Source organism: Anolis carolinensis, chromosome 2 (genome assembly GCF_035594765.1).
Source record: "Anolis carolinensis isolate JA03-04 chromosome 2, rAnoCar3.1.pri, whole genome shotgun sequence".
NCBI classification, from domain to species: domain Eukaryota; kingdom Metazoa; phylum Chordata; class Lepidosauria; order Squamata; family Dactyloidae; genus Anolis; species Anolis carolinensis.
This window is the reverse complement of record NC_085842.1, coordinates 82,296,641-82,320,801: the sequence shown is the minus strand read 5'-3', so window position 1 is coordinate 82,320,801 and position 24,161 is coordinate 82,296,641. Positions and strand designations below refer to the sequence as shown.

At 42.2% G+C, this 24,161-nt stretch overlaps 2 protein-coding genes across 4 annotated transcripts in view; one reads left to right on the top strand and one right to left on the bottom strand.

The window, feature by feature from the left end:
* Positions 1-1,451: 1,451 nt before the first annotated feature.
* On the bottom strand, positions 1,452-24,099 carry c2h3orf18 (chromosome 2 C3orf18 homolog). 3 transcript variants are annotated; one of them, XM_062970087.1, is made up of 6 exons: positions 19,352-19,483; positions 13,723-13,818; positions 11,411-11,813; positions 10,586-10,611; positions 10,061-10,190; positions 1,452-6,052 (listed from the first exon to the last, which is right to left on the bottom strand). In XM_062970087.1, exons 3-6 carry the CDS (start codon positions 11,642-11,644, stop codon positions 5,981-5,983), a joined length of 462 nt encoding a protein of 153 aa, XP_062826157.1. In that variant the 5' UTR covers positions 11,645-11,813; positions 13,723-13,818; positions 19,352-19,483; the 3' UTR covers positions 1,452-5,980. The 3 variants fall into 3 exon arrangements, with proteins under 3 accessions (XP_062826157.1, XP_016847068.1, XP_003217674.1); XM_016991579.2 differs by lacking the exons at positions 13,723-13,818; positions 19,352-19,483 and adding an exon at positions 23,962-24,099; XM_003217626.4 differs by lacking the exon at positions 13,723-13,818 and having other exon boundaries at positions 19,352-19,501.
* The window catches only part of hemk1 (HemK methyltransferase family member 1), a 58,921-nt gene continuing 54,296 nt past the window's right edge, over positions 19,537-24,161 (top strand). Inside the window, exon 1 of the mRNA XM_062970086.1 lies at positions 19,537-19,671. The gene's annotated coding sequence lies outside the window, so the exon portion shown is untranslated. The remainder of the gene's footprint in view (positions 19,672-24,161) is intronic.

Below are 24,161 nucleotides of genomic sequence, written 5' to 3'. Positions count from 1 at the left end.
AACATTTTATAGATTTAACTTCTGCCAATGTTGTTACTGTAAGTTCATTTTATGCAGTTCTATCTTTATTTGTAGTCAATTTTTTTAGTAGTCAATATTTTTGTAGTCAGTTTTCAATACATTGCAATGTTTTGGTGCTAAATTCGTAAATACAGTAATTACTACATAAAGTTACCATGTATTGAACTGCTTTTTCTGTCAGTTTGTTGTAAAACATCTTTCAGTACTTAATTTATAAAATCATAACATAATTTGACATTTAATAGGCTTTTCCTTAATCCCTCCTTATTATCCAACATTTTTGCTTATCCAACATTCTGCCAGCCCGTTTCTGCTGGATAAGTGAAACTCTATACTGTATATCCCATGCAGGGCTTGAAATCGGGACTGGAAAATGTGGAGCGCCTTACAGGACACCGCTAGCGCTGAAAAACTTTAAGGAATTCCTAAACACATCTGGCCAGAAGATAAACTACATCATTCCCATGGGGACTCTCTTTCCATCCCTTTGTTCTCATTTCCTGCGCCCTGCCATGGCTCAGCGCTGATCCCAAATGGATATGAGATGCACATCAGCACATCTCAGTGGACTGGGTAAGAAAAAACCTTCCTGGGCCCAGTTCCGACCCAGTCAGCAGATATGTTGGCCACTATCCCACTCTCGAACCAATTCCTGAACCAGTTCCTTTTGATTCACTTTCCAATTTTGGATTTTTTGCCTGTGTAGAACCATGCTTCATTATCACGATTCCTAAGGGGTTGTCTACACCAAACAGAAAACCCATATTCATTGTGAATCCACCATTATGATGCACAGCAACTTCCAGTGAGTATCCCAAATTTTCTGAGCTTAACCCAACTCTGCCGTGCTTTAAGCAAGGCCAGGGGAATACTCGAGTTTGCTGACAACTCTGCAGTACCCCAAGGGTTCATGGCAGTCTGTGATCAGCAGCATCCAGCCCAATGTGGCCTGACTCACTGTCCAAATGGACACCGTGCCATCAGCCTATCCCGTGATCAAGAGAGGGTGATGTCTCACCACATATCACCACTGTCACTCCTTACTGGCCATGGAACTCCATAGGAACACCTGGTTATTGTGGTGTCTGATGCCCATGTGATCAGCAAGGAGGGGAGACTGCATGGCTCTCTGTCGTTGGCAGGGAGGGATGCCGGTGACATGGAGGATAAGGAAATGCTCCAGCGCAGCAAATAGAGTCCCAGCCTGTCTAGACATCAGCCCCAGATTCAGGATATGCATGGTAGACTAGTGTTGCTCTGGGCAAGATTTACATCAGAATAACCTGCCCAGTGCTGGTGCAAATTGTTATAACAAAGAGAGGATCTTCAAAATTGCTTCCAATGTATGAGTTTCACTACTGAATATCCACTTGCAAAACAAAATTCTTCAGAGTCAGCAAAGGTTGAGGAGCAAGAAAAAAAAGGCATACTTGATTTCACATAAATATTTTAATAATATTTCAAATACAGATACATGTTATTGTAACAGTTATCCTACCATTATGCAGGTGCTTCAAAGTACCCCGTAAGGAGGGGCTATTGCATTAGAAGAATACTGCGGCACAAGCCCTACACATACTTCCACAAACACACATACACACATTGGCCCGTCTCTTTTGATAGACACCAGCACTACCTCACCATAAAGCTTTCAACGAAGGACAGAGTTGGCAGGATGAAGGGAACAGACAACAGTCCCCATTGGCTTGAATCCAATTGTTAGTCCCAATTATAATAGACTTGTTGAATCAATGCAATTTACAGAAGTGCCCGCTTACCAAATTCTTGTTGATTCAACAGGTCTATTGTATTTGGGACAAACAATTGGGCTTAGGTCATTCCCTGCCCTGGAAGGGCATTTTCTATTTATATTGCAGTCTCGTACCTTCCAGAGCTGTTGAACTACAACTTCCAGAATCCACAGCTATTTGGACATGCTGGCTGGGAGATGGTGGGGGGTTGCAGTTCAACAAACCTAGGGCACAAGACTGTTCAGTTGTTTCTTTTGCAGAAATATCCAATGAATAAATGTGCATGCTCATCCCACATATACAGCAAGTTAATCACTGTGCTTTCAAGTGCCTGAGAATTGCAAGGATTTAAGTTAACAGCACTTCATAGAGCATATTGTTGCATTTGGGGAATACATTACATCTTCCAGTTGCACCTTTTTGTTTCTTTTTTGCTTCAGTGGTGAGAATGCTTAAGAAGCAATGAAATCATTGTGAAAAAGAAGAAGCAGAGGAGGAAATCCTGGTCACATTTAACTGCAAAACCTAGAGGTGCCTGAGAATTAGGCCTGCTACTGTGAAGTGTCAATGTCTGGTGTCAGTAGCCAAACTGGCCATTTCTGAAAAAAGGGGGGAAAAAAACACCCAAAGCTTCACAGATCTAAGTTGCCTTATAGTAGCTCAGTAATGGGCCTGCTGCTTCCATTTCCTTCATTTTATACTCAGCAGACTCTATGGCAGGCTCTGGTGGGAAACCTGTGACCTTCAAAATGTTCAGTTGGTAGTTTCAGTGTCATTGGGATGGAAAATCTGTCTAGTCGCAACCCTGAAGGTACTATCCAAAGTGCTGGACCTATTTGGGGAGTGGGCATCAGTACCATAGATAACTCTTTGAAATCAGGACTGATTTATTGCCTCCTGACATGGAAGACACCAGTTAATAATATTAATGTTATTAAGTCACCAGTTGCCATTGGTGGACTCCAAATATTGCTGTGCTCAAACTCTTGTTAGCTGCAGCCAATATCACCAATGCAAGTGATAATGAAATATATAGTTCCCACTTCCCCTCCTCTATGCAATGCCGCTTGACTTATTATTTTGTAGGACAGAACTGTCAGAAAAAGGTTAATTAGGGTCTGCTGTGAACTGTAGATTCAACTGAATCCTTGTTGTTCAAAAGGGATGTTAAATAGGGCTGTTAGAGGGAAGTGAGCTGCTCATGTTTCCATGAAAGCCCTTAGGAAAGGATTTCTTAAAAGGTTTCATTATAATTCCATTTTCCTACAGTGATTATTATAGATATATCTCAAAAGGCTGGAAGATCTACAGGAGTAAGAAGAGTGAAACCAGCCAAGACGTTCCATTTAATGGAGTTATGTGCTGCATATATTCACACAGCCAGCTGTATGCCTAATAGACCTCCACACAATCACTGCACAAGCCTAGAGCAAACCTCACCTCTGACTGACAAACTGCATGCATTGAAAAACCCATCAAGTGACAATACACCCATAGCACTGATATACAGATGCATGTGTTACATAGATCACACCCCTAACTCATCTGGGAGACAACTGAATGTCTTGTATCTGTCAGATAGATCCAGTCTCATGTGATTTAAAGCCTTGCTCTTGCACAAAACAAATAGGTCAAACAAGCTGTCTTAAGCAAGGAGGAGGGGGAAACTGAGTTGAGATCATGAGGGATGGGTGTGAGTGCCCCTGGTTCAGTTTCAAGAAGAGACTGGAAGAAATGAGGCTGAAGGTGTTTTTCTTAGTTGTCATAGGAGCTCAAAAGAGAAAAGCCAAGATATAGACAAGCATACATATAGATTTATATTCATTTATTCTCTTATTCTCTCTCTCTCTCGTTCTCTCTCATGCACACACACACATCAATAAGAAAACCACTTCATATCTCTCAGTGTGAAACCTTACTTATATCAGACTGCACTTCCCCCATCTTAATAAGCAATACACTCGCCCAGTGGTTTTTGGCTGGGTTTCAAACAGCATAAAATGAGTTAACTTCACACAAAAATCTTCACTCATAGTGTATTACTTTGGGCCTTAGCAGTAAAGAACAGTTCAAGGATCTCTCATCGGAACAGACCTTTGAGGGGGCACAAGGCAGGTAAGCCGGATCAGGCAGGTCCTAGACCAGACGTCCCTGTCCCACAATTTAACTATTGCTGCTTGAATGTCACACCTTATTCCTCACTGTCCACGCTTGGTCATCATGCTATTCATGGAGGGGGAGCAGTTCAAAGAAGGAACAGAACAGAATGTGTTGTTTATGTCATCTTATGACATTGATTTTCACAGTGATCACAAGGGATTTTAACCTGCCAGTTTCCCAAGTATGAGATTTTTTTGGCCATTCTCCTTCCACCTGCACAACATATGAGAGCAAACGCCACCCACAAGGGGGTCCAAGACTAGCACCATTTTTCCTTTTTAAGACTTATGATGCTTGCCATGGATTTGCCTTTTACTGATTCATCTTAGCTTTCTTTTGCCTTCTCTATTGTGGAAATGAAAAGACAATGAATTCTGAATGAATTAATACATAAATACATAGATAACCTGGGGGTTCGGAAATAGGCAGAGCCATGATCACACTACAAAGGGTGAACTGAAGTGAAGTTGACTGCCACTGCAGGTCCCTGAGTATGTAAGCCCTTAGTGGGGAGTGGAGAAGCATGCATCTTAAGCTTCTGTGAAGAAGAAATTGAATGTTGTTATTAAATTCTTAAGTTTAGTATAGAGTCTGTGTAGGGATTTCTGAGTTCAGCACATACCACTGTGCATTTGTAAACTTTACCTCATACAGCCATTCCCTCCCCATCCCCAATAACCTTAAATGAAACCAAACCCAGTTGCCAGTCTTCTAACAATTTGAGCACCACCTTTTTTTTGAAAAAAATAGATCACGATTTCAACTACTTAAATAAATAAATAAATACATACATACATATATAAATACATAAACTTTCATAACAAATGGGAAAGCAACATTAAATGTGCAGTTTTAAAGTGATGGAACATAGTTCACTTAGAATACTTTCATTAAATACATCTGGCTTTAAATAGTAACCAAATATTGGATTTTTTTAAAGCCTGGAAAATTAGACAACCCACCCATATAGCCTTACCAACTAAGGTCAAAACATATACTTGGAAATATAGCATTACCCTGTCTTTTTGTTGTGTTTTGCACAGCTTGTTCTTGCCTATTTTAAAATGGGCAAAACAAATAAATAAAATCAAAATGTTTTGAATGTGGTTCTCTAATAGTCAACAAGTTAAGGTCAGATTTTTAACCTGTTCCATATAAAAAACCAGTTTCTGATTGTTACATGTTTATGAGAGCATTCATGTGTACACAGTATTCTTCCAAATCGATGGCCCTTCAACCAAGACTCCCTGTCTTTGGCTGAAGAAGAATCTGATTATTGGCCTTGAAATCTATGCTAGTATTGCTGCTCCTACTCTAAGACTCTCCTGCCTGGAGTATCAATGAATGCTCAGTGGATGTGATAGTTCAGATGAATAAACCACTTCCAACACACATATAAGCCATACTGATCACCATCAACAGCACCATCTCCCAAGATTATCACTACCATAAGAGTAACTAGAAGAATACCTGGCGGTGGCAGAATCAATTAGAAAGATCATGTTCAGCTTCTATGTACATGCAGAACATGAAATTGAACAACTAGGTGGCCCAGCAAATGTTCTAGTATAATTATTTTATGTTTACCATAACATGGCAAATGGTTGTTCAGGTTTCCAGCTCCAGGATGTTACACCCACATAATTGGCAGTAGAAGCCAGAAGTATACTGCATAGATTGGCTTAGGTCTGCCTGCAGAACTCTGGAGTTAGGACACTCTCACAACAATCCAAAGGAACAAAGCCTTAGAAAGTGATGCTCTAGCTTCCAACCCACGTCCACCGCAATATATATTCTGACCAATTTATCTACAAATACCCTTACATCTTCTATTGCACATAGCTTGGTATCACCGTTACCAATAAAACGTAGAGCACAGACATGTGGGGCACTTGGATGGCAACAGAAATACCAACAGTCTTCACGTTTCTGAAATATATTGGTTCTTGGCTATTTGTCCCAGCTAGAATCAAAGTTCACCATCCATGCGAAGTTGCTCGTATTTGGTTGGTAACCTCTTCTCATGCCTCAGGTTGAGAAAGAAATGCTCATGCATTGATGGCGTTTGCAACATCTGTGAACACAAGGCGACTAGGTCTCTGGAGCACTCCTGGGTTTGTCTATGTCAAAATTAGAGGGAAATGAAAAGAAAATGAATAAATAAAAAAATTCAGTTTGAACACTAGAGGTTACTCCTAACAGGAATACATTCATTTCAATCGATTGCTGAATACCAGGTCAACAAATAGATAAATCATATTGATTCAAACTTATGTACTTGATTGGTTGGTCAATTTATTTATTTATTTATTTAGTGCGCCACCTTTTTCCCAACATGGAACCCAAGGCAGTTTACAGCACAAATTACACCCAAACTACAGTTTGAATCCTAACAATAAAAATGGTTAAAGGACAATTAAATGCCTATGTAGAAAGGAGAGAAGGGACTGGCCAGGTGAGCTTCTCCTGGAAGAAAATTCCACAGAATGGGAACAGCCACCAATTAGGCTCTTCTATGGGTCAATACCAGACTGGTCTTTGACAACAGAAAAGTCCTCCCCCGAGGATCTTAAAACGTAGTTAGGCTCACATAAGGTTTTTCAGATAGTCACGACCTCCTAATGGGTCTACTCTGGTTGGAACTAAGAAAAAGATTTAATAATAATAATAATAATAATAATCATCATCATCATCTTTATTTTTATCCTGCCTCATTTCCCCCAGAGGGAATTGGGGTGGCTTACAAAATCTAGGCATCTCTACTTTGTGTACCTTGCTTTCATATAACTTCCCAGAACCTGCACTATTCAGCACCACTGTTTGAATTGTTCATAGGATAATCCCAGAACAGCCATTAAGTGGGCTATGCTCTTAAAAGATGTGTGCATCATTATGCAAGTGCTCTTAAAATTCAGATACATTTAATATTCCTGTTGGAAGACCTATGGGTCAAGAAGAGGTCAAAATAACTTTTGGGAGAGAAGATGGACAAATACAGAGAAAGATTCATCTAAAAACAGAGAGAGTGGATTTGCCTTTGGAGCAAAAGTGATATGGAAAAGGTATGGAGAGTATGTTGGAAGTCAGACACAAGACCCTGGATGCAGGACTAGGAAAACCCATGGCTTGCCCTGTTGAAAAAAAAAAAAGCAATACTGCTTTGGCCATTTTCTACTGATACTTGCTCTACAAAGAGTTATGTCCCAGTCCCGTGGCTTCTTCTTGTATAAAGTTCCTCTGTTGCAGCAAAATTGGGTATCTTTAATACAGGAAACACTTTCAGGCTTAGTCCTGTTGGCCGTGCAGAAAAAGACAAGAAAATCCAAAATCCACAAAAAATGATACATTGGGCCAACCCAAAACCACAAAATACATCATGCAAGCCTTTGAAGCTTCACTGGCTTCTTCAGAAAGCAAAAATTACACCAACAGAGCACTTAAAAGTTTTTTTCCAGATGTAACAATACAGAGGATTCTTCAGAAATTCAATATTCTCTGTCTAAGAAAGGGGCTGTTGACTTTGTATAGGACAGAGATGGTCTGGATCTCTAGGGAAGTTACTTTGCAGCTGGTAATGGAGATAATTTTTGTTTTTTGTTTTTTGGTCTAAAAAGAACTAATTTAGCTCCTGATCTCTGGTGACACACTACATCGTGGTGAAATCTCATCAGCATTCTGGCAAAATTGTAGTCTGGGAGAAAAAACACATCTTCTGTAGGTCATTTCACGTATTCAAAGTCATTCCCAAGCTGCCCACCCTGCCAAACTCAGGTGCTCTATGAAGAAAATAAATCCATGCTATTTGTATTTTTCCATGTTACTTTTTTAAGTATTATACAAAAACTGGTATTTTCTACAAATTTGATTTCATAAGTCTGATGTAGAAGCTCTAAATACCCTCATCAATATGGAAATGAATATGTTCTTGGTCAGTGTGGGTCTGTCTTAGCACTCAAGCCATGAAAATTTCTCCAAAACAACTACAACTTCTCTACTATATGAGGAAAAGTTTATCACAAAAAGGAATCTAATCTATACAGGTCACACCACTGCCACAGAAACATACCGGCTCTTCTTGTCCATGCTGACTGGGCTTTCAAAGAAAAAGCAACGGGGAAAAGAAAGATCTCTGTGAAATCAGCTAAACAATTACCTATCCCACCCACCCCCCACAGCACTTTCTAGAACAGTGGTTTTTAACCTGCGGGTCCCCAGATGGTTTTTGGCCTTCAACTCCCAAAAATCCTAACAGCTAGTAAACTGGCTGGGATTTCTGGGAGTTGTAGGACAAAAACATCTGGGGACCCCAGGTTGAGAACCACTGTTCTAGAACCAAGGCTTAGATCGAAAATTTCTTCAGTGCAGAAGGTTAGTTAAGAAACAATACAGGTGGGGAGAGTTACCCCTGGAGCCCATGCAAAGTGGTTCTGCCTCATCAGTTCTGAGAAAAAGCTGGTTTTGGCTGACTGACAGTTGCATCCAGTTGCATGCATAAACTCTTAATTTCATTATAACAGTATTACTGGTTTGTAATTTTTTAGTACAATCCTTCTTTGTGCACTATGGCAGTTTGGAAGAACCCACTGTTCAGTGGTAGACACCAAAATGTGGACACCTGGATCTTGTTGGATATGAATTCTCACCAGCCCTAGTCAGGATGCCCAATGATTATGCTGTGATGGGAGTTGTATCCAAGAACATTTGGAGAGCCATAGTTACTCCACCACTGGCTAAAAGGTGCAAGTTGCTGGGTCCTATCCCTAGAAACTCTAGGGTAAAGAATCTCTACTGTACTAGTATGGAGGAATTTGTGATATTCCACACAAGGAGTCTTCCATAACCACCTCAGGTTTCATTGGGACATTTCTCAAAGAAGTGAGATAGGAATCTCACAGGACATGTATTCTGAGGACTACAGGCATTGCTATCACTCTTTCCCATCAGGTTCTATTATTGTGGCATAACATATTAATTTTTTTAAAGATCCAATTTTCAATATGTTAACATTCATTTAGTTTTCAAGAATTTGATGATGGGAATCCATGTGTAGTTATTGAAAATAAATCCCACTTAAATCAAAAGGTATATACTTAAATTAAACCTTGAACAATTAAACTTTGACTATATCATGAGGTAACGTGATTGACTGGAAAATACTGTAATACTGAGGAAAGGGGAAAGCAGGAAGACAACAAGGAAGCCACATTGTAGATGGATTGATTAAGTGAAGGAAGTTGCAGCCTTGAGCTTCAAAGATCTGAGCGAGGCAGCTGATGGGAGATCCTGGAGCTATCATTTATATGGTCAGCATAGGTTGAAGGTCACTTAACAGGCAAAAACAACAGACTGAGACAAGGTTGCTTTCCTCTAAGAGACAGTGATTTGCCCTAGGCCACTTAGTAAATTTCCATATTTAAATAGGGATCCCCTTAAAGGATGTTGATTTTCTAAAAGTGACCAGGATGGAGATATTAGGCAGGGAGTGAATTTGATGGAATGACAGATCCATCTTCTAATCATAAGGTATGCTTTCCAATGGGATTTCCAGTCAGGAGTGAAGAGAGAATTATCAGTCTTTTAAAACTATGGCATTTGCGGTTGATTGTCTAAAACTCTTTTGCATGTTGTTCTCTCATGTATTAACAAGAAATATCAGTAGTGCCTGAAGGATCTCTGTGGCTCTCCTTTCAGAATCTAGAACAATAATCTTTTGTTGTTCTTGTGTGCTTTCAAGTCACTTCCAGCTTATGACAGCTCTAGAGTAAAACTGTCATGGGGTTTTCTTAGCAAGATTTGTTCAAAGTTTGTTTCCTCTCAGATAATGTCACACGGTGAATTTCCTTGGCTGAGTGGGGAATCAAACCCTTGTATCCCAGGGTCCTAGCTCAACACTCAAAGCACTACACCAAGCTGGCTCTCTAAAGACTGCTAAAGACAATAGCAATTGTATGTAATACCTCATTTTGTTTCAGTAAGTATGGGGTGTACTACATTGGATCATAAATGCTCAAACCCACAGATGTTCTCTAAAAACCAGCAATGGCAAAGCAGATGTAATTTCACTGTAGGCTTCTTGTGAGTTCAGCTTGGAGTCAAAGATAAGGAATGGCCTGTGAAAATAGTAATACCTTGTTCTGAGAGGCCTGCACAGATGCAGCATCTTTGCCATGTTCCAGCAACTCTTGCTCCAGCTCATCCTGTTCTTCAGCAGGATCAAAGTTGTACATGGGCATCAGCTGGTGCCGTAGCTTTTCCAGTCTACAAAAAGAAATAAAAAGAGAGTAAACATTTCACTCCTCTGAAGCATCATCCTAAACAGAAACTTTCCATTTTTTCTCATTGCCAAGTAGTTGGAGAATCAAACACAGGAGTGGGAATCATATGGTCCTCCAGATATTGTTGGATTGGAAATCCAGTGGTCTCTGTCAATATGGGCAATGATGAGGAATGCTGAGAGCTACAATTCAACATTATGAAAGGTGCTGATTTCCAACCCTCCCAAGCCCTCATGCCTGCCAAATCCAGTTTTACATTAGAAACTGGAAAGACATTTGTTCCAGCCTTTTCACTTGGTTCAGCCATTTATTGCCAAAAGAAAATCTCCAGAAACATGGTGTGAAACATTGTTGCATTCAAGAGCAGAGAGTACTTACCGTTTCCTCTTCCTGATATACAAAACCTAGGAGGGAGGAGGGGGGAAACAACAGAAAGGTTTGGTTCTTGGAAGCACTTTCAGCAGAATTTCTTCCACACACACCACCTCCCCAGTTTTGGTTAACTGTCACAAATACTTTGAGAAGGGAACAACTGCCCAAATGGTTCCGTGGAAAACATGTGAATCTTGCCCATTGGGAAAAAAATAACATGGCACCTGTTTTTCCATGTTGTGCTGAGCAAGAATGTGTATCTTTTGCACAAGAAAATGTATGGTGCAGCTCTTGAAAACTTCACTTCACTTAATTAGTCGCACTCCACCAGGGTGCTCTGAGCAACTTACAATTTAAAATATCAATCCACAATATAAAAATATTCAACATATAAACATTCAAACTAAGGAAACCTGTAAGCATATGGACTTCCTAAATCTATAGAAACTATCAGATGTGGTACATTTATGTGACCTCATGGTTGCACTTGCTTTCAGGTTAGAAATAGCACCGAGAAAACAATGGATATGTGTGGGACCGGGCTAAGTTAGAAGTAATGCAAATTTATTATTAATATGTTTATATATCACCTTACAGATCAGGTGAAAAAGTAACATGCTCTTTGAGTCATAGCAGTCAGAAAGTGAAGCCTTTCAAGGAATCTATGACAGAGTAACTAGTAAAAAGTTCTGTCGTTATATACCAAGCCTCAGGCATTTTTGTATTTTGCTTGAAATATTAAAGACTTCCTTAACTCAGATGTTTCCTACCCGCTCCTGCCACCCTCAGGCAGCCATTCCCTGCAAGAATCATCAAAGGACACTGTCTTACCATTGCAACAGCCAGTCCGATCACAGTGATTATGCCAAAAGAGAGCAGCATGGTCCCCATGCCAGAACTATTGCTGGCAACATCGGGGATTTTGGTGCTATTAAAGCTGCTTGTTTCAGGTGACATGGTAGCCGTTTCTGAGCCACTTGCATCTACAGTTGTTCCCCGGTCTGGTTCAGGAGTGGCAGTACTGTCATGGTACAAAGTGTTCACAGTGGATGTGCTGAAATTCATCTTGGGTAAGTGTATTCTGTCCTGTTTTCTATTTCACTGGCGTCTTGAAAGACAAAAGCTTTCAGCTATGAAGGTCTCGCGTCTCCTCTTCAGTCACAAATCTTGATGGTTAAGCCCTTTCTGATTGTTTGCATTTTTAGTAATTCTTCTGAACTGAAGTCCGGCTGACCTAGCAATAAAAGAAGAAAAAAATCACTAAAATCTGATTTTGTCTCCCAAATTATTTTAGAGCACAAGTGAACCAAAAATTAAACAATCTTCAAGCAAGTGACAGAAACATTATATACCATTTCAAACAACAATAATAGCAACAGCCTGGGTAGACAACAGTGAACCAAAGTAAATAACCATAAAAATGCAAAGTAAGCTCCTTCTCGACTTCTCACCATGAGGGGTTGTGACCATGGTAGGTCCAAGCGAAAGCCCTTTTGTGTAGATGTTAATATTCTGGCAGGTCCATATAGGCTCGGCCCAAGCTGTATACACTTTATAGGTCATAACCAGCACTCTAAATTGTGCTTGGAGGGTGGAGGGAAATGGTAGCCAGGGAGTTGTATGCTGACCACAACTGGCCCCACTCAACATTCTAGAAGCAGCATTTTGGACCTACTGAAGTGTTTAAACAGTTTCTAAAGGCCGCCTCATGTTGAGTACATAACAGTAGTGCAAGTAAAGTAAGTGTCACTGTGGCCAAATCTAACATTTTAAGAAATGGGCATCAGGTTAATAACTGGGGCAGCCAGGTTAATAACTGGGGCAGCGTACTGGGAGCACACAACTGCCATGTTGTGTCAGCTCCATTGTCTGCCAGTTGGCTACCGAGCACAATTCAAAGTGCTGTCTTTGGTCTATAAGGCCCTAAATGGCCCCGGCCTAGTTTACCTGTCCAAACGCATCTCCCTCTATGAACCACCGCAGAGATTAAGATCTTCCGGGGAGGCCCTGCATCTAATCTGACCGTCACAGGCGTGATTTGTGGGGAAGAGAAACAGGGCCTTCTCAGTGATTGCCCCCCGGCTATGGAACTCCCCCCCTCCGCGAGATTAGATCAGCCCCCCCCCTCCTGTTCTTTAGAAAGATGGTAAAGACTTGGCTGTGGGATCAAGCCTTTGAGGCAGTGCAATAACGGCAGCAATAGGAAATTTCACCCTGGTGACTGTATACAGTGCAGCTGACTTGTGATGGTTTTAAATAATGGTTTTAATGTGAAGATAACTGATTTTAGTGTTTATGATATTTATGATTTATTTTATGTCCCAGCATGGAATGCTTGCTGTATATATGTTGTGCTCCACCCTGAGTCCCCTTCAGGGTGAGAAGGGCGGAATATAAATGTTTTAAATAAATAAATCACTGACACACCAGTTTTAACTGTAAAAAGGTACTCCTGGCACTGCTAAAATTTGAGCATCCAGACTGAGTTGAATCCAGAACATCTAAGCTGCAAGCCTGCATTCCTAGGGGAACTGCAACCCCATCCAACACAGGATGTAACCCTAATCTGTTTTTTGACTGGCAAGGAGAAGACCCAAGCCTGGCTACAGTGCTTAACAGCACAATCCCATACATGTCTGCTCAAACTAGGCTTAATCCAGGTAAAAAGTATTTAAAACTGCATCTAATCTGACATTCTATTTAATGCGCTGTTTGGGAGACACAGGCAATCAAGAATCCCATGCAAGCAAGAGAATGAACTGATGAAGAAAGGATTGATTTCTCTTCCCCCCCGCCCTCCAATTATAGCATTAAACATCTGCTTTAACTGTCATGAATCCCTGGGATTTACAGTCTGGGAAGGTACTTTGAATCCTCTGCTGGAGAGCTCTAGTGCACCTTCCTGAACTACAGAACTAGAACTCTTAACTACCTCACCAGACTAGAAACTTCAGGACTTCATGAGATGGCTTTGAAATAATATTACACTGCTATAAGTGGACAGCATATTCTTATAGTTTCCATGCTAACTGCAGAAGAAAGAAGGTTTCATTTTTTGCAATGAGCATGGTAATTGAGATTAGGGGTGAGGGATGCTCTCACCCTTGCCTTCCACTTTGCTTGGTAACATTTTAATGGTTTACCTGGTCAGAAGCAACAAGCCCACTAAGAGGCTACTTAGTAGTCTGCATTTATACACCACCAGTACAGCAGACAGCTTAACTTCCTTTGCACACAGCCTAGAAATGGAAATTACAAAATCGCACCACAATTAATTTTTCTGCATGTTAAGAAAGACTTTTTCTGTATTATAAAAAAGAGACAAAGATTGAGAAGGCGAGGAGGGAGAATAATGTGCTCCTAACTTTACAAATGTTTTCCTCTAAAGATGCTCAGTCATTGAAAAATTCCATATCTGAGATCAGGAAGGCACATTTTCGTTGTGATTAGCTTGCCATCAACTGAGCCAGGCTGAACGCAGGCTATTTACGAACATCATATTTATGGTGCAATAAAAAAGGAAAGAATGTGTAAGCTCACTTTCAAAATAACGTCTACACACATTTACCTACTGAAATACTACAATAAAATAGATGTGGGAAACTCTTGATTTTCCAGATGCTGCCAGATTGTAATTTCTAGCATCCCTTACCAGTGGCTATATTCTTGAGGGCATTTACACCAGCTCCTGTAATGGAACAACTAAAATGCAATAGCTGCCATGTGAGATGTCTTTTCCAGCTTGGCTTCCTATTCTCTTATTGCACAGTGATCCTAAAAGCAAGGTATGAAAGCACTATCCATCTCATTTATTTATTCAAATATTTATATCCCAACCTCTATCTAAAGGTCTGCACACAATAAAATCAGTTAAAAAGAACATGAAGAATAAAATAATTTTAAAAGGCTAAACATTTATCCTTCTGTTCAGCTAGTTAAAAGATGGTGGATTAAAACCATGCACATCAAATACTTTAAAATGATTTAAAACCATGCACATGTGTGGATTTGTGTATTTTCTGTTATTAATCCCCCAGCATCTGCTCCTCTGAGGTATACTGCAGATCTGTCCTCACTGTCATACTCAAGCCATTAAAAAGTGTTTCTTCTCACTACTATGTCAATATCCTATAGCATGGAAACTATATATTCACATGTGTTGTGTGAACAAACAATTCCTGCTTTTGCTAACTGTTGCTAGTTATTGACCAAAATAAAATATTGTTGTTGGTTTTGTTAACCAATATCAGTGAAGAAACACTAGTTCTTCTTTTTGACGAGAATGAATGGTATTTTCCTCCTAATAACTCTTGCTCTATTCATAGTGTTATGACCCGTTTCCCACTAGTATTGACTTTTTTCCTAACACTAAAAGTTACCAATGGCTAGAAATGTCTTCTGCATCACATTCTTGTTGTTGTTTTGTGCCTGCAAGTCAATTCCAACTACAGTAATCTTATCCTGGGGTTTTCTTAGTAAGATTTTTCAAAGGAGGTTTGCTATTGCTTGCTTCGAAGGCTGGAAAAATGTGATTTGTGAAAGGCCAGCCACTGGGTTTTCATGGATGACTGGGGAATATCTCACAGTCCCAGGGTGTATCTACATTGTAGAATTAATGCAATTTGACGCCACTTTAACTGCCATAGGTCAATATTATGGAATCCTGAGAGTTGTAGTTTGATGAGAAACCAGTACACTTTGGTAGAAAAGATGAAAGACCTTGTAAAACTACAACTCCAAACCATTAAGCCATGGCAGTTATGGTGGTGTCAAACTGCAATACTTCTACAGTGTAGATTAGAAATACCCCTAATCCAACACTCTAATCACAACATGACAGCCAGAAAACTTTCAACTACAAATGCGCAATATCCCTTCCCTTAGTAGTCACAGCCTCTCCAAAACCAATTGGATGATGTACGCAGTAAGTACATCATCGGCCTTGTGCTTCATATACCAGTATTTGGAGCAGGGATCCTCTGCAAAATTAAACCGCTGAACTATCAATACACATAATAAAAGTGAAAATATGTATCTGTGTATGTGGCTGAGGTGTCCACTTACAAAGACAAGCTCCTGCCTCCACAAACAGCTGTAACTGCCACCTCTCAAGAGACACCAATGGCCCTCCCTCCAATGATATTGCAGGTTATAGTGAGCGCCTTGAACATGTCCATGAGCTCTGACAATGTCCTCCACCAGCACTATACTGCCCACCACCCAAATGAAGACTGCAATCAATGAGCACTCTGAACTCCAACAACAATAGAATTGGGCCATGCTCCTCATAGGACATGATCTCCAGACCTTTGATCATTGTAACTGCCCTCCTCTGGACACTTTCCAGCTTGTCAATATCACTTTTGAACTGTGGTGCCCAGAATTGGACACAGTATTCCAGGTGTAGTCTGACCAAGGCAGAATAGAGGGGTAGTATGACTTCCCTGGATCTAGACACTAAAATCCCATTGGCTTTTTTAGCTGCCGCATCACATTGTCATGTTTAGCTTGTTGTCCACGAGGACTCCAAGATCTTTTTCACACATACTGCTGTCGAGCCCCATTCTGTACCTTTGCATTCCATTTTTTTCTGCCTAAATGGAGTATCTTGCATTTGTCCCTGTTGAAATTTATTTTCTTAGTTTTGGACCATCTCTCTAGTCTGTTAAGATCGTTTTGGATTCTGTTCCTGTCTTCTGGAATACTAGCTATCCCTCCCAGTTTGGTGTCATCTGCAAACTTGATGATCATACCTTCTAGCCCTTCATCTAAGTCATTAATAAAGATGTTGAACAGAACCGGGCCCAGGACGGAAACCTGCTTATGGCACTCCACTCGTCACTTCTTTCCAGGATGAAGAAGACACATTGGCCTTTGGGTTCACTCACTTAACCAATGACAGATCCACCTAATTGTAGTTTTGCCTAGCTTGTTTGCCAGAAGGCTTGCCAGAAGGTCATGCAAATACAGGCATTCCAAATTCTGAGGAAAGATTGACAGCATTAAAAACACCTCTGGTCTCAAGCATTTTGGATGAGGGACAGGCCCGTAGCCAGGATTTTGATTTGGGAGGGGCTGGGATTTTGGTTTGGGGGGGGGGGGGGAGGAAGGGGCTGAGTCTGGGTGAGAGAGGATCTACCCTAGCAAACCTTTTGTATCATTATCCCAATACCCCCATGCATATGGGATATATTGAGCATGATGATCAGATCATGATATGGATAAACATAACAGTTTAAATAATAAATGTAAGGCCTTCTCGTGGGCCACCCTGAGAATTTCGGGGAAGGGAGGGCTGAAGCCCCTCAAGCCCTCCCCCCTGCCTACATGCCTGATGAGGGATACTCAAGTTTGTGTGCTGTGACATGACCCTCATACTGAAAGCCAATTTCTATGGCAGGCAAGGGCCAACTTGGTGGGAGTTGAAGTCCAAAACACCTGGAGGGCCCAAGTTGGCCTATGCCTGTTTTCAGGTCGATTTTCCTTCCTAGCATGGAAGCAGAGCAGAGTGTCTGAACTCCTCCTCCACCCTGGCTCTCTCCTGTAATAATAATAATAATTATTATTATTATTAAACTTTATTTGTACCCCGCTAGCATCTCCCGAAGGACTCGATGCGGCTTACAAAGGCCAAGGCCTCAACACACAATATAACAATACAAAACAAAAAGCAAATTAAAACAATTAAAACAGTATAAACAACAAGCAATAACAATACGCTAAAACACAATAGAACTGGGCCGGGCCAGAGTAATGGGTACAAGATTAAAAGTGCTGATGTGACAGGTGATATATAAGGCTTATAGGGCAAGTGCAGAGTGCGATATGCGATCTTAATTCTAATAAAGTGCTTATGGGACTTGGTATTGGAGATTTCCTATTAATCTGGGAAGGCACATTGGAACAGCCAGGTCTTCAAGTTCTTTCTGAAGACTGCCAATGTAGGGGCCTGTCTGAGATCCTTGGGAAGGGTGTTCCAGAGTCAGGGGGCCACCACAAAGAAGGCCCTGTCTCGTGTCCCCACTAACCGTGCTTGCGACGCAGGTGGGATCACGAGCAGGGCCTCTCCAGATGACCGAAGTGAACGCGTGGGTTCGTAGACGGAGATGCAGTCACGGAGGTAGGATGTCCCAAACCGTTCAGGGCTTTGTAGGTAAGCACCTGCACCTTAAATTGGGCTCGGAAAATAAATGGCAGCCAGTGGAGCTCCTTGAACAGAAGGGTTGACCTCTCTCTGTAAGGGGCCCCAGTTAACATCCTGGCTGCCGCTCGTTGGACCAGTTGGAACTTCCGAGCCCAGTCTGGAGGTGACCAAGGCATGGACCACCCCGGCCAGATCAGCCTTCGCGAGGTACGGTCGCAGTTGGCGCACGAGTCTCAATTGTGCAAAGGCCCTCCCAGACACCGCCGACGCCTGAGCCTCGAGCGTAAGCGATGAATCCAGGAGGACTCCCAGACTGCGGACCTGTGGCTTCAGGGGGAGTGTAACCCCGTCCAGCACAGGTTGCCACCCTATACCCCGGTCAGGTTTACGATCGACCAGGAGGACCTCTGTCTTGTCGGGATTGATCTTCAGCTTGTTCCTTCTCATCCAGATAGACACAGCGGGCAGGCACTCGTCCAGCACCCGAGAGGCCTCCTTGGAATTAGGTGGAAAGGAGTAGTAGAGTTGTGCGTCATCTGCATAGAGGTGACACCCAACTCCAAAACTCCAGATGACCTCTCCTAGCGGTTTCATGTAGATGTTAAAGAGCATGAGAGACAGAGTAGAACCTTGCGGGACCCCACAGCTCAAAGGCCAGGGGTCCGAGCAGGCGTCTCCCAGCTTCACCATCTGGGATCGACCCTCCAGGAAGGATCGGAGCCACGACAAAACCGTGCCCCCGAGACCCATCCCAGAGAGTCGTCCCAGAAGGATACCATGATCAATGGTATCGAAAGCTGCTGAGATGTCCAAGAGAACCAACAGGGTCACACTCCCCCTGTCCAGCTCTCTATGGAGGTCATCCACCAAGGTGACCAAGGCTGACTCGGTGCTGTGACGAGGCCTGAAACCAGACTGTGACTGATTTAGGTAGTTGATGTCATCTAGAAAGCCCTGGAGCTGGGAGGCAACCACCCGCTCCAGCACCTTACCCAAGAAAGGGAGGTTGGAGATTGGTCTGAAATTGTTCAGCACTGTGATCCTTCTCTCTCCCGTGTGCACGTGTGTTGTGAGGATGCTCAGTCCTGTGAGCCAAAACCATGACATCAGCACTCAGGCAGGCAAGGAGGAGGAAGAGGTGGTGGTGAGTCCTTCCCTCTTTCCTCCCTCCCTCCCTGGGACTGATTCTCCTCTGCAGAACCCATGCAGTTTGACACCTGGCGACTAAGGAGGCCCTGCGTCTACACTGCAGAATGAATGCAGTTTGATTCCACTCGGGGCCTCTTGGTCAGGGAAGGCGAAACACTTTGTCAGAACTCCCAAGATTCAGAGCCAGTGCAGCTCGATGGGAGTCAGACTACATTGATTCTCCGGTGTAGACGCAGGATCTCCCTCCCCGCTTTACCAGGCCGTCTCCCTGCCTCTAGGGCGCCCTCCTCCTCCTCCTCCTCCTCCTCCTCCCTCTTGCCCTGGAGGCCAGCCTGCCTCCGACCCCGCTCCTCGCCATGGAGGGAGGGTCCGGCAAGGGACCAAGCCTGCGGGAGGACCTCTCCCAACTCCTCCTACTCCTCCTCCTTCGCGGGAAGCTCAGCGGCAGATGGGACCGGCTTCCTGGCTATAGAGGTTACCTGCGCCGGAGGGGCAGCGGGAGTCGATGCTGATGCTGCTCCCGCCCGGCTCCGGATGGCCATTGTGTCTCCCCGGGAAGAAGAGGAAGGATGCTTCAGGACAGGAGGCGGAGGATCCCTTCTGGAGGGTCGGCTTTGATCTCTTCTTCGCCTGGGATTGGCCCGCGGAGGGCGGCGCTAGGACTCGCGATTGGGCCTACACCCATGTCACTCACAAAGAGAGCGGTTCGCCGCCTACCCGCTGGCCAATGAGCGCCCTCGAGGTTAGGATTTGCGCGGGATTTGCCGTCAGGAGGAAACCCCCATGGGGCGTCTTTCAGGTACAGTAGAGTCTCACTTATCCAACATAAACGAGCCAGCAGAACGTTGGATAAGCGAGTATGTTGGATAATAAGGAGGGATTAAGGAAAAGCCTATTACACATCAAATTAGGTTATGATTTTACAAATTACGCACCAAAACATCATGTTTAACAACAAACTTGACAGAAAAAGTAGTTCAATACGCAGTAATGCTATGTAGTACAGTAGAGTCTCGCTTATCCAACATTCTGGGTTATCCAACGCATTTTTGTAGTCAGTGTTTTCAATACATCATGATATTTTGGTGCTAAATTCGTAAATACAGAAATTACTACATAGCATTACTGCGTATTGAACTACTTTTTATGTCAAATTTGTTGTATAACATGATGTTTTTATGCTTAATTTGTAAAATCATAACCTAATTTGATGTTTAATAGGCTTTTCCTTAATCCCCCCTTATTATCCAACATATTCGCTTATCCAACGTTCTGCCCGCCCGTTTATGTTGGATAAGTGAGACTCTACTGTAATTACTGTATTTACGAATTTAGCACCAAAATATCACGATGTATTGGAAACATTGACTACAAAAATGTGTTGGATAATCCAGAACGTTGGATAAGCAAGTGTTGGATAAGTGAGACTCTACTGTACATCTGCACTGGAGAAGGAATGCAGTTTGACGCCACTTTAACTTGCCCTGGCTCAATGCTATGGAATCTTGGGAGTTGTGGTTAGCGAAGGCACCAGTACTCTTTGGCAGAGAAGGCTAAAGGCCTTGTAAATCTACTATATCAGGCATGGGCCAACTTTGGCCCTCCAGGCGCTTTGGACTTCAACTCCCCCAATTCCTAGCAGACTGTAAGGAATGGTGGGAGTTGAAGTCCAAAACACCTGGAGGGCTGCAGTTTGCCCATGCCTGTACTACATCTTCCATAATTCCATAGTATTGAGCCATGGCACGTTAAAGTGGTGTCAAACTATTTTCATTCTGGGTTGCTGTCAGTTTTCCAGGATGTATGGCCAAGTTCCTGAAGCATTCTCTCCTGACGTTCACTCACATCTATGGCAGGCATCCTCAGAGGTTGTGAGATATATGGGAAATTAGTCTAGTAAGGTTTATATATTTGTGGAAGATCCAGAGTGGGAGCAAGAACTTGTCTGCTGGAGGCAAGTGTGAATGTTGCAATTAATCACCTTGATTAGCATTGAAAAGCCTTGCAGTTTGAAATCCTGGCTGATTCCTGCCTGGGGGAATACTCTGTTGGGAGGCTAAAGGCCTTGTAAATCTACTACATCGGGCATGGGCCAACTTTGGCCCTCTAGGTGTTTTGGACTTCAACAATTCAATTTGACAGTACTTTAACTGACATAACTCAATACTATGTAATCCTAGTAATTGTAGTTTTACAAGATCTTTAACCTCTGCTGAAGGGTGCTGGTGCTTCACTAAACTATAAATCCCAAGATTCCATAGTATTGAGCCATGGGAATTAAAATTGTGTCAAACTGCACTAATCCTACAATGTAGAACAGGCATGAGCAAACTTGGGCCTTCCAGGTGTTTTGGACTTCAACTCCCACAATTCCTAACAGCCTACCGGCTGTTGAAGTCCAAAACACCTGGAGGGTCGAAGTTTGCCCATGCCTGTACTACATCTTCCATAATTCCATGGTATTGAGCCATGGCACATTAAAGTGGTGTCAAACTGCGTACATTCTGCAGTGTGGACACTTCCTTGCTTGTTTTGTAAAGCCATCCTCTGTTTCTCTTTCCTTTCTATAAAGCTTTTCCTATTCTCAATGGTTGTTGTTATTATGTTTTTCCTCAGTTGCCTTCTTCTTTATAAGCTGTCCCCTGTCCTTTTTCCAACATGTTTGGGACCAGAATTTTGGATTGTTTAGGATTTTGAAATATATGCGTCTGCATACATTATTTTGGAGATGGAACCCAAATCTAAACATGACATTCATTTATATTTCATATACAGTCAGCCTTACACTCTTGCATGTTTGACTTTCACAGATTTGATTACATTATGTAACACTATTTTTGTTCCTGGGTTATAAATGTCATTTCCTAATCCAGTGGTTCTCAACCTGTGGATCCCCAGGTGTTTTGGCCTACAACTCCCAGAAATCCCAGCCAGTTTACCAGCTGTTAGGATTTCTGGGAGTTGAAGGCCAAAACATCTGGGGACCCACAGGTTGAGAACCGCTGTCCTAATTGATTCTATCATAAAAACATGGAAAAAATTATTTAACTGCAAAAACTTTGATTTTGTGGGACGTTCTGCAACACATTTTGCTATAGTCTTTCAATAAACATCTCACAGAGTCTCAACCAATTCAACATAGTTTGTGGTAGCCACAAAAACAAAGTTTCTGGAGTGTAACAATTACTTTCGAAGTAAGGACCACACAATTAAACAGGAAATAACATTTTTGAACAAGAACAGATTTTTTTTTCAAATTTTGTTACATAGTGTTATTCAGGAATGTATTTAAAATGTTATCTCTACAGATCCTCCAGCATGATTCTATGGACAAACTCTGGTGGAAGACTTAAAGATTCCTAGAGAGATGCTCCTTTAGGTTAAAAAATAGCATTTTTAAAATAAAAAATGTGGTTTTCACTGTTAACTCCAGAAAATATGAAGGGCTGACTGTACATTTATACACATAACCTGAAGGTAATTTTGCACATGATATTTTAAACAATTTTGGTGTCACTATCTCAGTCATCCATGCAGACAATTTCAGATTTGGGAGTTATTTCAGATTTTCAGGTAAGACAGGTGTCAAACCCAAGGCCCATAGGCCAAATACTGCCCGCCATGTCATTGTATGTGGCCCTCCAGATTCTGGGCTACGACTCCCGAATTCCTAATCATTTATTTATTTATCAAGTCAGAAGTGAACCTAGGGTACAAGTTATAATGTATTGAAAACTTGGCATTCTATTAAATGTCATTTGACCAGTAGCTGGCCAGTTGGAGTGCCTCTGGTGTTGCTATAAGAAGGTCCTCCATTGTGCATGTAACAGGGCTCAGGCTGCATTGTAGTAAGTGGTCTGTGGTTTGCTCTGGGAACCTAAAAGGGGTAAAAATGAAAAAGCACCAACTACTACTAAGCAAATTATGGTATCTACAGATTCTCTATCCATGGATTCAATGGCCCTTTGGGTCCTTAGATTGTACTTTGGTCTACATATTTCCAAACCTGCAACAGCTAATGTGTGGTATGAAGGCTCAAGCCGGACGACTTCATCGGTTTTTAGGGTACATCCACACTGTAGAATTGATGCAGTTCGATACCACTTTGACTGCTGAAGCTCAATACTATAGAATCATGGCAGTGCCAGTTTGGAATTAAGTGCGTGGATTCTACAGTAGAAGTCCAAACCCAGCATTGCCCAAATACGAATCAAGGAACATGAAAGGCACTGCAGACTAACTCCACCAGAGAACAATTTCAACAGAAAGGAGGAAACAATGAAAATGAACAAAATCTGGCTACCAGTATTAAAAAACTCTAAAATCAGAACAGTAAATAAAGAACAACACTCTGAAAACAGAGGAATTACAGACATGAATCAATCAGTGTGCAGAAGAAAGGATTCCCCCAGGCAGGAATGAAGCTTGCAAGGCCATTAATGCTAATTAAGGTGATTAATTACAACATTCACACTGGCCTCCAACAGACAAGAGTCCTTTCTCCCACCCTGGACCTTCCACAGATAAATAAACCTCCCTTGCTCAGTTTTCCAATATACCTCACAACCTCTGAAGATGCTTGCCATAGATGTGGGCGAAACATCAGGAGAGAATGCTTCTGGAATATGGCCATACAGCCTGGAAAATGCACAACAATCCACCAGAGAAGTCATCCACAGCAGAGCACTTGATGAACCAACTTGGACACAGCGTATTATTTGGAAGCACAGAAATGCTGGACTACGTTAACAACCACCATGTCAGACTACACAGAGAAGCCATTGAAATCCACAAGCAGGTGGACAATTTCAACAGAGAGGAGGAACCCATGAAAATGAACAAAATCTGGCTAACAGTATTTAAAAAAACCTCTAAAATCAGGACAATAAATAAAGAACACCACTCAGAAAACAGAAGAATTCCAGACATAAATCAATCAGGGCTAGCTAACACCTCCCAACAAAGGGTTCCCCAGGCAGAAAGCAGCCAGACCTTGAAACATTCACACCTGCCTCAAACAGGCAGTTCTTTCTCCCACCCTGGACCTTCCACAGATATATAAACCCCACTTGACTAGTTTCCAACATACCTCACAACCTCTGAGGATCCCTGCCATAGATGCAGGCGAAACGTCAGGAAAGAATGCTTCTGGAACACGGCCATACAGCCCAGAAAACTCACGGCAACTCTTGTGCTTGACTTTGTATCGCAAGTGTTGCAATGCACCGGTACAGCCACGAGAGGCCTCCCTCCCCGCTCTCTCGCTTCCCTCGCTTCAAAGGGATCCGT